Below are 14,290 nucleotides of genomic sequence, written 5' to 3'. Positions count from 1 at the left end.
AAATGTGACAGATATTTGACCAAAGTTTAATATAAAATAGGAGAATTACATTGATCTTGCTTCTGAATTTACCCGTGATATGCACTTTAATGTGACGAGTCACCCAAAAATTTCAGACACCCATAAAATTGTAACTATGACAGGTGGCGCCACCATCTTGACAATTTTTATGCACACCCACCTGGGTAACATTACATGTGAGTTTGATTGAAATTTGATCAATCCTGTAGGAGGAGTAGCGATTTTTGTAAATTGTGGACGGATGACAACAGACGGACAATGCATGATCGCATAAACTCATCTGACCTGGCCTACGGCTGGATGAGCTAACCAGCTATATATTGGTTCCAGTTTAGAAACAGCTTTTCAGCTTCTGAACCAATTGTCGAAATGCTCTGAACGGTTCAAAATTTGGCGCACGAACCAGAACAGAACCCGTTCCCTGTTGGTGGAAAAGGGGCATCTGTGTAACTTGCGAGTTGGACTTATTGAGTGAAAAGTAGTGGAGCTGTTCGTTAGTTTCGTTCATCCTTCCTCAGGTAAGCCGATAAACTAGTGAGCCATAGTCCTTTCAGTTAAAGCACAGCCCAAAGAGACACAGACGTCATTGAAGGTCATGGAGTCAAATGTGAGATAGAGAGTGAGACAGAGAGTGAGACAGACTGACTCAGGCTCATCAGTAAATAGAAAAGTCTTTTAGTTTAATTAAAACACACATATTACACACAATACAGTCCAGTGCATCAGTACTTAAATAACAGCAGAGGACATGCAGGGACAAATGCCTCTTTACACACACACACACACACACAATCAGCACTTCACACACACACACATCTGCTGCTCTGAAAATAAAAGTTACACAATTCTATTCGTTCATTTAATAAACACAGTGATTTGAAACAGAAATGGAATGTGCCTCTGCGTGTGACTCCCTGAACAGCAACACACACACACACACACACACACACACACACACACACACACACACACACACACTTAATATGTGACACACTGCAGTGTGTAATTCATTCAACTCTATTTTTCAACTCTCTCTCTCTCTCTCTCTCTCTCTCTCGATGGCTGTGTGCCAGGTACACATCAGTCTCGTCATTCGTCTACAGCGCTGTTTCAGTGGCTGTGAGCCAATACACACTCGCTCCTTCCATCTGGTGTCTCCTCACCGTCTCCATCCAAACTCTTTACCATTCCACCCAACAGCAGGAGACAGAGACGGAGAGAGAGAAAGAGAGAGACAAAGGAAAGGACTGGAAGGAGGATATGACGGGAGGGGAAGCGTATATGAAAGCTGGATGCAAAAAAAAAGAAGCAAATGTGATGGATGGAGCGAGAGAGAGAGAGAGAGAGAGAGAGAGAGAGAACATGAAGTGATGAAATGAGACAGGAGAGTGAGGGAGGGAAAGCTCAGCGTTTCCCTTCAGCGTAAACTCTGTTTGTTGCATTTCTAATCCACAGGGGAACTCCTGACACCTGAGTCTGGACTCAACCATTGCTCAGTGGTGCAGGGTTTCCGTTTTACAGCAGACACTGAGACACTGTCCGTCCACATCACCCAGGACAAGAAATCTCAGTCCCGTCACGCATGTGCAATTCGGTTCTCCCGCCATCAAAAGTGCATTTGGTTTGGTCCTGAATACAGTCTCGCTGGTGCAGTCTCACAGGCCGCACAGCCACGTTGATCAAACTCCCAGTCTGGAACATCAAGTCCACACTGCGTAAAGTCCATGATGTGTTTCTGTCCATATTATTCCTGTTTTGTCTCCCTGGACACCTTCACTCTCTGAAGTTATTCCGTGTTTTATGAAAAGCTCTCGTTCTTGGGGACGTAGTCCCAGCTGTCACGATCTATTTTCTCCTTTTTCTCTTTCAATTTCCGCTTGAAGAAGCCAGCCTGGGGAAAAAGAAGTTTCATAAAGACTGGTTATATGCAAAGATTTATCAGTCTAAATCATCTCATCTCATTATCTGTAGCCGCTTTATCCTGTTCTACAGGGTTGCTGGATCCTATCCCAGCTGACTACGAGCGAAAGGCGGGGTACACCCTGGACAAGTCGCCAGGTCATCACAGGGCTGACACATAGACACAGACAACCATTCACACTCACACCTACGCTCAATTTAGAGTCACCAGTTAACCTAACCTGCATGTCTTTGGACTGTGGGGGAAACCGGAGCACCCGGAGGAAACCCACGCGGACACGGGGAGAACATGCAAACTCCACACAGAAAGGCCCTCGCCGGCCACGGGGCTCGAACCCAGGACCTTCTTGCTGTGAGGCGACAGCGCTAACCACTACACCACCGTGCCGGCCAGTCTAAATCATTTTAACCCTAAACTTGACATGTTGCCATTTTATTTATTTATTTATTTATTTATTTATTTAAATCTATCTGCCTTCCTGATCATACACTTCTCTACATCCCTAATTCCAAAAAAAGTCGGGACGCTGTGTAAACTGTAAATAAAAACAGAATGCGATAATTAGCAAATCATGGAAACCCTGTATTTCATTGACAACATATTAAATGCTGAAACTGAGAAATGTTATTGCTATTTGAAAAATGTATGCTCGGTTTGAATTTAACAGCAGTAACACATTTCAAAAAAGTTGGGACAGGGGCGTGTCTACCGCTGTGTGGCATCACCTCTACTTTTAACAACACTCTGTAAACATTTGGGAACTGAGGAGGCTAACTGCTGTAGTTTTGAAAGAGAAATGTTGTCCCATTCTTGCCTGATATACAATTTCAGTCGCTCAGCAGTTCGGGGTCTCACATCTTTGTTGTATTTTGCGCTTCATAATGAGCCAAATATTTTAAATAGGAGACAGGTCTGGACTGCAGGCAGGCCAGTTTAGCACCCGGACTCTTTTACTGCAGAGCCATGCAGTTTTAATACGTGCAGAAAGCGGTTTGGCGTTGTCTTGCTGAAAGAAGGAAGGCCTTCCCTGAAAAGGATTTTGTCTGGATGGCAGCATGTTACTCTGAAATGTGTTTATATGTGTGACTGCAGCATAATGCATAAAATCACACAGATACAGGTGAAGAGCTTCAGTTAATGTTCACATCCAACATCAGAAGGAGGAAAAGGTGTGATCTCTCTCTGTGACTTTAACCATGGCATGGATGATGTTTGTCCCAGACTGGCTGGTTTTAGTATTTCAGATAATGCTGTTCTCTTTTCTGCTCACCACGTTTATAAAGAGTGATTGTTTGAATTAGTGGAGACTTCCTGTCATCTCAGACCAGTCTGGTCATTCTCCTCTGATCTGTAAATGGGCTACAACAGTAGAAGACCACAGCAGGTTCCACTCCTGTCAGCTAGTGTTCAGTTGTGAAGAGTCTGGACCTATCGTCGTCATCGTCACTGCCGAATCCAATCCGGGCTTGAGACGAACCATGTTCGAGTGATGTAGTGCCACTTCTCTCGATTTCTAGCAGTGCTCCAGAGCACACTTGCAGTTTTGAGGTTGGGTTGGAAGTTCTGCAAGTAAAGTCTTCTTTGATGATCTTGGGCTTTTTTTCCATCAATTCTTCCTTCGAGGCACACTTCTTTCTAGTCATCGTGTCCTTATGTAATGCCCAATAAACTTAAGTTGGCATCGTTCGACAGTTGTCAGGAGTTCTCTCTTTTGGTCTACGCATTGGAGAACTTGTTCATTTGTAATTCTATTCATGCACGAGATCTTGAGCATATGCCGATAAAACCACATATCCACATCTGCAATATTCTGCCGCATTTCTGCTGTGAAGGTCCACGACTCACATCTGTATAACACGGACCACATGAAGGTTTTGAGAAGGCTTTTTTTTTTTTAGCACAGTTGATAGTTTTCTGTCTGTGAACAAGTTCTTCATTTTGTTGAAAGCATCTTTAGCTAACACAATTGTCCTGCGTATTTCGTTTTTGCAACAGCCATCTGAAGTTACTAGGTGAAGGATGATATTTGCTCAATGCCCTAATCCCCCTGCTTGAGGTTACAAGCAGGTTCGAACTCTGGCACAGATTTTGATACGCTCATATTTGGTCTTCTTGGTATTGACTTTGAGACCAAGTCTTTCACTTGCAACTACTACGGTCTCAAAGAGTTGTTGGAAACCTTCAGCAGTCTGGACCTACCAGTATACTAGCCTGTTCTTGGCTGACAGGAGTGGAATCTGATGTGGTCTTCAGCTGTTGTATGTCATCCAACACAAGGTTTGAAGTTTTGTGCTTGCTGAGATGCTTTTCTGCTCACCACGGTTGTAAAGAGTGATTATATGAGTTATTATATCCTTTCTGGCAACTTGAACCGATCTGTCCATTTACCTCCATCCTCTCTTATCAACAAGGCGTTTGTTTCCACCCACAGAACTGTTGCTCACTCAACTCAATGTTTTTTTGTTTTTCACACCATTCTGTGTAAACTCTAGAGACCATTGTGTGTGAAAAACCCCAAGAGATCAGCAGTTTCTGAAATACTGTCCACAATCGAAGTCAGAGAGATCACACTTTTTCTTCATTCTTCTGATGTTTGATGTAAACATTAACTGAAGTGCTTGGCCTGTATCTGAGTGAATGTTTTTTTTTTTTTAATTTATTATTTTTTTTGCATTGCACTTCAGTTCTGTCCTGCTTTAGTCTGGAATGGGGCTTGCAAGCAGTATTCCTCACCTTCCAGAGGCAGAAGACCAGCATGCCAAAGATGGTCAGGCCCAGACACAAACTGAACCCAATGATTATCTGCGCCACAACCGGTGGCAGCTTCTTACTGTTGTGTGCGTCTAGCTTCACCTGTAAGGATGCAGAGGTTAAAGGTCAGCCAGTTCTTAAAAACAAAACCAATCCAAATAGCTCTGGAATTTCAAAAATCCAAAAAAATTGAGTCCAGTGTTTTTATCCCATCAGTTATGAAACATTATTATTATTAAGTACATAACTAAACAGGAAGTCCAGTGTTTTGGACACAAGATTAAAATGACTGTTGCTGACTCGAAACTGACATCCTGAGGGTGAATGAATCGACTCTCTGTGAGCTTCTACCATTTCAAACATCACAATCTGTTTTGTGGAGTATGATCTGTTTTGTGTCTCTCAATGTCAGAAATACAGCAGTATAGAATGTGGCATTGGACTGGATAGAATAAATGACATCTTCAATCTCCTCAGGCCAATATTGGCCTTCTTTTCATTTTATATCATCATTCATTATATCATGCTTTCAGTCAGTAAGTAAACATTTAAAACAAATGTAGACTCTGGTGAAAAAACAGATTGCTGTATGGTGGACTTACAACAGCACTGATGGCGTCATTCAGCACGATGGTGTTGTTGTCCTTGACTGGTGATGTGACAGCAATGATGCTGTTTATCTGCATTATAGCATGTCTCCCCTAAACAACAGGAATATGAACTTTCAGTATTTTTCAGAATATTGCTTTAGGTTGTATCATTTAAGTATGAGTTAGTGTTGGATTTGAGTTAATATTGAGTATGAGTTAGTGTTGGATTTGAGTTAATATTGAGTATGAGTTAGTGTTGGATTTGAGTTAATATCGAGTATGAATTAGTGTTGGATTTGAGTTAATATCGAGTATGCGTTAGTGTTGGATTTGAGTTAATATTGAGTATGAATTAGTGTTGGATTTGAGTTACTATCGAGTATGAATTAGTGTTGGATTTGAGTTAATATCGAGTATGAGTTAGTGCTGGATTTGAGTTAATATCGAGTATGAATTAGTGTTGGATTTGAGTTAATATTGAGTATGAATTAGTGTTGGATTTAAGTTTATATCGAGTATGAATTAGTGTTGGATTTGAGTTAATATTGAGTATGTGTTAGTGTTGGATTTGAGTTACTATTGAGTATGAATTAGTGTTGGATTTGAGTTAATATCGAGTAAGAGTTAGTGTTGGATTTGAGTTAATATCGAGTATGAATTAGTGTTGGATTTGAGTTTATATCGAGTATGAATTAGTGTTGGATTTGAGTTTATATCGAGTATGAATTAGTGTTGGATTGAAGTTAATATCGAGTATGAGTTAGTGTTGGATTTGAGTTACTATCGAGTATGAATTAGTGTTGGATTTGAGTTAATATCGAGTATGAATTAGTGTTGGATTTGAGTTACTATCGAGTATGAATTAGTGTTGGATTGAAGTTAATATCGAGTATGAGTTAGTGTTGGATTTGAGTTACTATCGAGTATGAATTAGTGTTGGATTTGAGTTAATATCGAGTATGAATTAGTGTTGGATTTGAGTTACTATCGAGTATGAATTAGTGTTGGATTTGAGTTTATATTGAGTATGAATTAGTGTTGGATTGAAGTTAATATCCAGTATGAGTTAGTGTTGGATTTGAGTTAATACTGAGTATGACTTAGTGCTAGATTTGAGTTAATATTGAGTAAGAATTAGTGTTGGATTGAAGTTAATATAGAGTATGAGTTCGTGTTGGATTTGAGTTAGGGATGAAGTTGCATTAGTTTTCAGTTTGTGTTAGTGTTGGGTTTGAGTAAATGTGTTTGAGGTTGTGTTAGGTTTTAGTTAATGCTGTTTTTCAGTCAATCTTGAGTTTGTTTGAGTTGGTATTGAGTTTGAATAAATACTGTAATTGAGTTAGTGTTGAGTTTGAGTTATTGCTGCATTTGAATTAATATTTAATTTGAGTGAATTTAATTACACCAGTTAGCATCACTCGAAGTGGCTTGAGTTAGTGTCGAGGTTGAGTTATTTTTGAGTTTGAGTGAATGCTGAATTTGAGTTGATCTTAAATTTCACTTGGTGTTGAGTTAATGTTGAATTTGAGTGAATTTAAAAAGCTATCATCACCACAATTGGCTTTAGTTAGTGTTGAGTTTGAGTTAATATTGAGTTAGAGGTGAGCTGATTTAATCTTAAGTCAATTTTATTTGTATAGCGTTTTTAACAATAGACATTGTCGCAAAGCAGCTTTAAGAAATAAATTCCTGAAATAAAATTTAAAAATATGAACTAATGAGTTTATCCCAAATGAACAAGCCTGAGGTGACGATGATGAGGAAAAACTCCCTCAGATGACATGAGGAAGAAACCTTGAGAGGAACCAGATTCAAAAGGGAACCCATCCTCATCTGGCTGATAACAGATAGCGTGATTATAAATAACTATAACTGTGACCTATATGGTCAAAAAGTACAATTGCGAAACCAGGAAATTTATTATAGTTTGAGCATGAAGTCTGTTTTGTTGGAGATATCAACTCTTAAGTTTGAATTAGTGTTGAGTTTGAGTGCACTCATGTTGTGTGTTATGCTTACGGGGCTGATCTGAAGAACAGCAGGGTTGAGCTCCAACTCAATATTGATGGTGACCTCTTTGCCCATGTCCATGTCACCGAAGCTGCACTGGATAATCATGCAGGCTCCGTCTGCTCGAACACAAAACTGCAGAAGAACAAAATCACAACAAACGTGTACAGTACGTGTGTAAGAGAAGTGTGTATTTCTTTTTTGAGAGAAGTGTGTAGGTGCGTAATGCAGGAGGCGGAGTTATACCAGTGTACGCTTGGTGATTTTTGACAGGTAGAACACAAGGTCTTTATAAAAGGGAGGTTTATTAACGTCACAGTCGTCCTTCAGCAGCCAGCTGCTGTTCTTCACATGGCACTGGCCTTGAGTTGTCTGCATGACAAAGGAGAATTCATTTTACATCAAGTAAGATGTTGATGAACCGTAAAGTGTGAAACACACATTTTCTTATCTATTTTTAGGACAGTGGTTCACACTGTAGTCTTGAACGGGAAGGTTACTTCCTGTCTCTGCTCTAGCTTTGCCCTGTGGTGTAGGAATATAACAGGACCTCACGTTCCTGTATGTCCTGTACAGTATTTTCTGGTTTATGATTGCGTATGAGGAAAAGCATTTAATTTGCAATATTGTGTGCATATAAATGAGTTCAGCTGAGCCATTGATTGGACACCGTCCCAGTCGTAAATCATTACAGCATCTGGCAAATAAGGGAACCGTGCAGTGCAAGTGCTTGGACCCCTGCTGCCTGTAGTGATGTTGACTCTTCCAATGGCTCTGTGGTTCTGCTTCTGAGCTATTGATTGGACAGTTGTGAATTTGAATCCCATAGAAGCCCCGCTGAGCCCTTGAACTTGACCCTTATTCACTTTGGATAAAACTTTCTGCCAAATAAATTCCATGTTCAAATGCCAAGCACGTAAATCCTTAAATCAACTACTGACAAGGACCAGCTCTAAATTTAGTGCATCAGTGTTCCAGATGGAGGTTTTAGAACCAGACAGGATTATACGATCGTCTCCCACCTCACCTGTAAATCTGTAACTCGGATCAGCCGATCCGGATGTGGGACCAGAACCTGAGGGATGTCTATTTCCACTTTGGCGTCGAGAGCTTTACTGGGACCGAGGTTCATCACCTGTAAGTCACAGAACATGTGTTATCGTAAATCGTACTTTATTTAGCATCACTTTGGATGCATCACAGTATAGCAGGTGAGGGAATCTATTATGCTGAACATTTTTTTTTTTTCTTGATAAACATGAAGACTTTAAAGGACCTGAGGTGTTCGAAAGGCGCTACAGCAATCACAATTGAGATGAACCAGAGAGAAAAGCAATCGGAGTGAAAAGTAAGGAGATGAAGTATGGACCCGAGTACTATATAACATGATACAGTTTATAAAACAGCACTTCTACAATCTCTCTAGTTAGATAATAATTTAAAAAAAAAAAACTTCATTGGCTGGTAAATTAATAGAATTACACTACCGTTCAAAAGTTTGGGGTCACCCAGACAATTTTGTGTTTTCCATGAAAAGTCACACTTTTATTTACCACCATAAGTTGTAAAATGAATAGAAAATATAGTCGAGACATTTTTCTGGCCATTTTGAGCATTTAATCGACCCCACAAATGTGATGCTCCAGAAACTCAATCTGCTCAAAGGAAGGTCAGTTTTATAGCTTCTCTAAAGAGCTCAACTGTTTTCAGCTGTGCTAACATGATTGTACAAGGGTTTTCTAATCATCCATTAGCCTTCTGAGGCAATGAGCAAACACATTGTACCATTAGAACACTGGAGTGAGAGTTGCTGGAAATGGGCCTCTATACACCTATGGAGATATTGCACCAAAAACCAGACATTTGCAGCTAGAATAGTCATTTACCACATTAGCAATGTATAGAGTGGATTTCTGATTAGTTTAAAGTGATCTTCATTGAAAAGAACAGTGCTTTTCTTTCAAAAATAAGGACATTTCAAAGTGACCCCAAACTTTTGAACGGTAGTGTAGATGCGAAGGACAAATCTCATCTCATTATCTGTAGCCGCTTTATTCTTCTACAGGGTCGCAGGCAAGCTGGAGCCTATCCCAGCTGACTACGGGCGAAAGGCGGGGTACACCCTGGACAAGTCGCCAGGTCATCACAGGGCTGACACATAGACACAGACAACCATTCACACTCACATTCACACCTACGCTCAATTTAGAGTCACCAGTTAACCTAACCTGCATGTCTTTGGACTGTGGGGGAAACCGGAGCACCCGGAGGAAACCCACGCGGACACGGGGAGAACATGCAAACTCCACACAGAAAGACCCTCGCCGGCCACGGGGCTCGAACCCGGACCTTCTTGCTGTGAGGCGACAGCGCTAACCACTACACCACCGTGCCGCCCGCGAAGGACAAGTACTCCACATAATACTTCAACCCCTGCTCACGAGTCAAAACCCCTGATAGAGATCAAGCCTTTTTTCATTTCATTAGTATGACAAGATGCAGAAACAGTACATGACTCGAGTATTTCCTGTATTTTTTGGGGGCCTGATAACTCTGACTACAGTCAAAGGGTCTTACTTTGAAGCATATTGCAAATACACTCACCGGCCACTTTAATAGGAACTTGTTCTTGTTTCTGAGATCCCTGTTCTTGGCTGCAGGAGTGGAACCCAATGTGTTCTTTTCTCTCTGTTGCATGCTGAGATGCTTTTCTGCTCACCACGGTTGTAAAGAGTTGCTATGAATTACTATATCCTTCCTGGCACCTTCCTCAAACCAATCTGTCCATTTCCCTCTGACCCTCTCTTATCAACGAGGCATTTGTTTCCACCCACAGAACTGTTGCTCTCTCACTTGATGTTTTGTTTTTCGCACCATTCTATCTGTATAAACTCTAGAGCAGTGTTTCTTAACCTTTTTCCAGTCACGGCACCCTTCAGAAGTATGCAAATTCTCAAGGCACCCCCATATAAAATATACGCAGTCACGCTGACCATACGCTGACCCCGGCAGTGACGTTGTGACATGGGAAAGGGGGCCGTGAGACAAATTTTGATGATGCATGAGGCGGCGATGATCTGCATTAGTGTAACTATCGTTTTTTTTGAATTTTAATTCATTTTATTTATTTCAATGTTAGAATATATAATTTTTTGACAGCACCCCTAATGAAGCCAGACGGCACCCCGGTTGAGAAAGGCTGCTCTAGAGGCTGTTGTGTGTGAAAACCCCAGGAAATCAGGGGTTTCTGAAATACTCAAACCAGCAGTCCATCTGGTTCAAACAAACACCCATACCACAGTGAAAGATAGTCACACTTTCACTGAGATCACAATTTTTCCCATTCTGATGTGTGAACATTAACTGCATAAAACAGCAGGTGTAATGGTATTCCTAATAAAGTGGCCAGTAAGTGTATTTTATTGTTGAAAAGCCTATGGGGGGAAAAAAATGAACTGAAGGGTTGACTGACAAGAGAAATGCATTCTGGTTGGTGCTGTGGTATGGTGCATGGTGCAAAACTATAATTACTGGCATAAAGGGTTCAGTACCTTAAACGTGTAATTAACCTTCTGGGTGTAGCAGTCAACTGGCATCAGCTCAGGGTCCCCAAATGTGAACGATGGTGGAGAAACAACTCTGTACATTAAAGAAGGAGAAAGCATCGGGATGAGTGCTGTTATTATACTGCTCCGCAGTATATTAGTGTTTTACAGTAGACTGTACATACTATTGAAATGTACAGTGGTGCTTGAAAGTTTGTGAACCCTTTAGAATCTTCTATATTTCTGCATAAATATGGCCTAAAACATCATCAGATTTTCACACAAGTCCTAAAAGTAGATAAAGAGAACCCAGTTAAATAAAAGAGACAAAAATATTATACTTGGTCATTTATTTATTGAAGAAAATGATCCAATATTACATATCTGTGAGTGGCAAAAGTATGTGAGCCTTTGCTTTCAGTATCTGGTGTGACCCCCTTGTGCAGCAATAACTGCAACTAAACGTTTGCGGTAACTGTTGATCAGTCCTGCACACCAGCTTGGAGGAATTTTAGCCCGTTCCTCTGTACAGAACAGCTTCAACTCTGGGATGTTGGTGGGTTTCCTCACATGAACTGCTCGCTTCAGGTCCTTCCACAACATTTCCATTGGATTAAGGTCAGGACTTTGACTTGGCCATTCCAAAACATTAACTTTATTCTTCTTTAACCATTCTTTGGTAGAACGACTTGTGTGCTTAGGGTCGTTGTCTTGCTGCATGACCCACCTTCTCTTGAGATTCAGTTCATGGACAGATGTCCTGAAATTTTCCTTTAGAATCCGCTGGTATAATTCAGAATTCATTGTTCCATCAATGATGGCAAGCCATCCTGGCCCAGATGCAGCAAAACAGGCCCGAACCATGATACTACCACCACCATGTTTCACAGATGGGATAAGGTTCTTATGCTGGAATGCAGTGTTTTCCTTTCTCCAAACATAATGCTTCTCATTTAAACCAAAAAGTTCTATTTTGGTCTCATCTGTCCACAAAACATTTTTCCAATAGCCTTCTGGCTTGTCCACGTGATCTTTAGCAAACTGCAGACGAGCAGCAATGTTCTTTTTGGAGAGCAGTGGCTTTCTCCTTGCAACCCTGCCATGCACACCATTGTTGTTCAGTGTTCTCCTGAGGGTGGACTCATGAACATTAACATTAGCCAATGTGAGAGAGGCCTTCAGTTGCTTAGAAGTTACCCTGGGGTCTGTTGTGACCTCGTCGACTATTACACACCTTGCTCTTGGAGTGATCTTTGTTGGTTGACCACTCCTGGAGAGGGTAACAATGGTCTTGAATTTCCTCCATTTGTACACAATCTGTCTGACTGTAGATTGGTGGAGTCCAAACTCTTTAGAGATGGTTTTGTAACCTTTTCCAGCCTGATGAGCATCAACAATGCTTTTTCTGAGGTCCTCAGAAATCTCCTTTGTTCGTGCCATGATACACTTCCACAAACATGTGTTGTGTAGATCAGACTTTGATAGATCCCTGTTCTTTAAATAAAACAGGGTGCCCACTCACACCTGATTGTCATCCCATTGATTGAAAACACCTGACTCTAATTTCACCTTCAAATTGACTGCTAATCCTAGAGGTTCACATACTTTTGCCACTCACAGATATGTAATATTGGATCATTTTCCTCAATAAATAAATGGCCAAGTATAATATTTTTGTCTCATTTGTTTAACTGGGTTCTCTTTATCTACTTTTAGGACTTGTGTGAAAATCTGATGATGTTTTAGGTCATATTTATGCAGAAATATAGAAAATTCTAAAGGGTTCACAAACTTTAAGCACCACTGTATTATTATCCCAGACCTGGTTGTTTTTACTTTATCTATAACTGACCTGGGAGAACAAGTTCAATCATGTCTTGAATTGTACACTATGGCCTTAGACTGTCAAAGTTTACAAATTAAATATAATTTGATGGGTAGAAATGCAAAAACGTTTATCAATTAACACACCAGATACACAGCAAAATGGTCGCCTTAAACTTCAAATCAAAATTCGTACTGTAATGGCTTCTGATGGCTCTGCCCCTTTCTCTATGAAGTGTCTACGTTTCATGTTCCAGCAGTATTAATACTTTGTATTATTCAGGTATTAATAGTGCTCCATACATCATACATGAGTTTCCATGCATGAGCATAACAATTGGTACAAAGTCACTTTACACCCTCCACCGTGTAATGTATATTATTCTATCCACATTCACTGGATATGAGCATTTGTGCACTCTGGCTGATCTACTACTAGGCTATCAGCTCATATACCATGAGTAGAGAAAAACAAAATGCTGGCTTTGTTATCAAGTATTTAAAAGAAACAGAAATAGCTAAAATAATATATTTTCCCAATATCGCCTGTTCCACACTCCAGTCCAGTTGGTGGCGGTAATGCACCTTTAAGTTGGTTTGCCAACCGCCAAAAAAAAAAACCTAAAGAAGAAGAAGAAAATGGTGGCGTGTTTTGCTCAATCAACCGAGGATGAAATAAAAACTACTTGAAAACAAAACCCTAAAAAATATAAAAAAGCAACAAAATATAAAACAAAAGTATTTGATGGTAAGAACATATCTTTTTTTTTTTTTTTCAAGAATTATTATTATTATTATCATCGCATTTTTCACAAATTGCTCCTGTCATTTTGCCGGTTTGTTTACATTCTAAGCTGAGATGGTTTTGCCGGACGTTTTGTACGAAGTTTTATTTATCAAATTTGCAAAAAATAACAATAAAAATGATCTGTTTCTCAAAATCCACTGAATGTGGATAGAATAAAACAGTTATTCCGCTCAATCTTGTCGTACATGGCTTTTAGCCAATTTGGTGCTATGCGCCTCGTTGGCTACCAGCTCATGTACGACTTGATTTCATGGGAAAACTGTTAATTATTCATTGCATTACTCATTGCTCATTTTACACTACCTGCTTGTCCTTTTGACTTGCCTTGGCTTATGTTTGTCCTTCGTCTTGTATTTAGTCTTTTTTGTTGCACAACGGGTCTTAGAGAAATGTTATTTCAGCCTTGCTGTATACTTGTGTATGGACGGGCTGACAAACATCTCTTGATTCTTGAGAAGTTGTACACAATTTGAGAGATGGCTAACGTTGAAAAAGCTTCCTGTTTACTTCCTGTACTTAAGGGATGTCCACATATAAAGCAGTTCACTCGTTGTCCATCGCTTTGTAGCTGAAAGTTGGCCACTAGTGGACATTCCAGGCTCTGGTTCCGTAAGTATCCTCTTGCATAATTATTTATAACTGTGTTGTCGTTATCTGTCAGTAAACGGACTTCCATTGTTATTTGCATCAATCACGTCACCTCAGCTTTGAGATTAGTTTAACTTGGTAGCCGCCCACTTCGCATCGCCGATGGTTATTTCACCCATCATTGCTCCAGTTCACCAAATTTCATTGACATTCCATGATCTTTTGTCACGAC

At 40.3% G+C, this 14,290-nt stretch overlaps 1 protein-coding gene across 1 annotated transcript in view; it reads right to left on the bottom strand.

The window, feature by feature from the left end:
• Window positions 1-680: 680 nt before the first annotated feature.
• Window positions 681-14,290, bottom strand: part of itga4 (integrin alpha 4) — a 106,638-nt gene continuing 93,028 nt past the window's right edge. Inside the window, exons 22-28 of the mRNA XM_060928965.1 lie at window positions 10,845-10,932; window positions 8,321-8,428; window positions 7,540-7,665; window positions 7,303-7,428; window positions 5,296-5,394; window positions 4,676-4,795; window positions 681-1,912 (exon numbers count right to left, since the gene is read on the bottom strand). Of these exons, the coding sequence (XP_060784948.1) occupies window positions 1,820-1,912; window positions 4,676-4,795; window positions 5,296-5,394; window positions 7,303-7,428; window positions 7,540-7,665; window positions 8,321-8,428; window positions 10,845-10,932 (760 nt within the window). The 3' untranslated portion in view covers window positions 681-1,819. The remainder of the gene's footprint in view (window positions 1,913-4,675; window positions 4,796-5,295; window positions 5,395-7,302; window positions 7,429-7,539; window positions 7,666-8,320; window positions 8,429-10,844; window positions 10,933-14,290) is intronic.

This window comes from Neoarius graeffei, chromosome 9 (genome assembly GCF_027579695.1).
Source record: "Neoarius graeffei isolate fNeoGra1 chromosome 9, fNeoGra1.pri, whole genome shotgun sequence".
Classification (NCBI taxonomy): Eukaryota; Metazoa; Chordata; class Actinopteri; order Siluriformes; family Ariidae; genus Neoarius; species Neoarius graeffei.
Note: the sequence above shows the minus strand (reverse complement) of the source record. Positions and strands in the feature narration are given on the sequence as shown.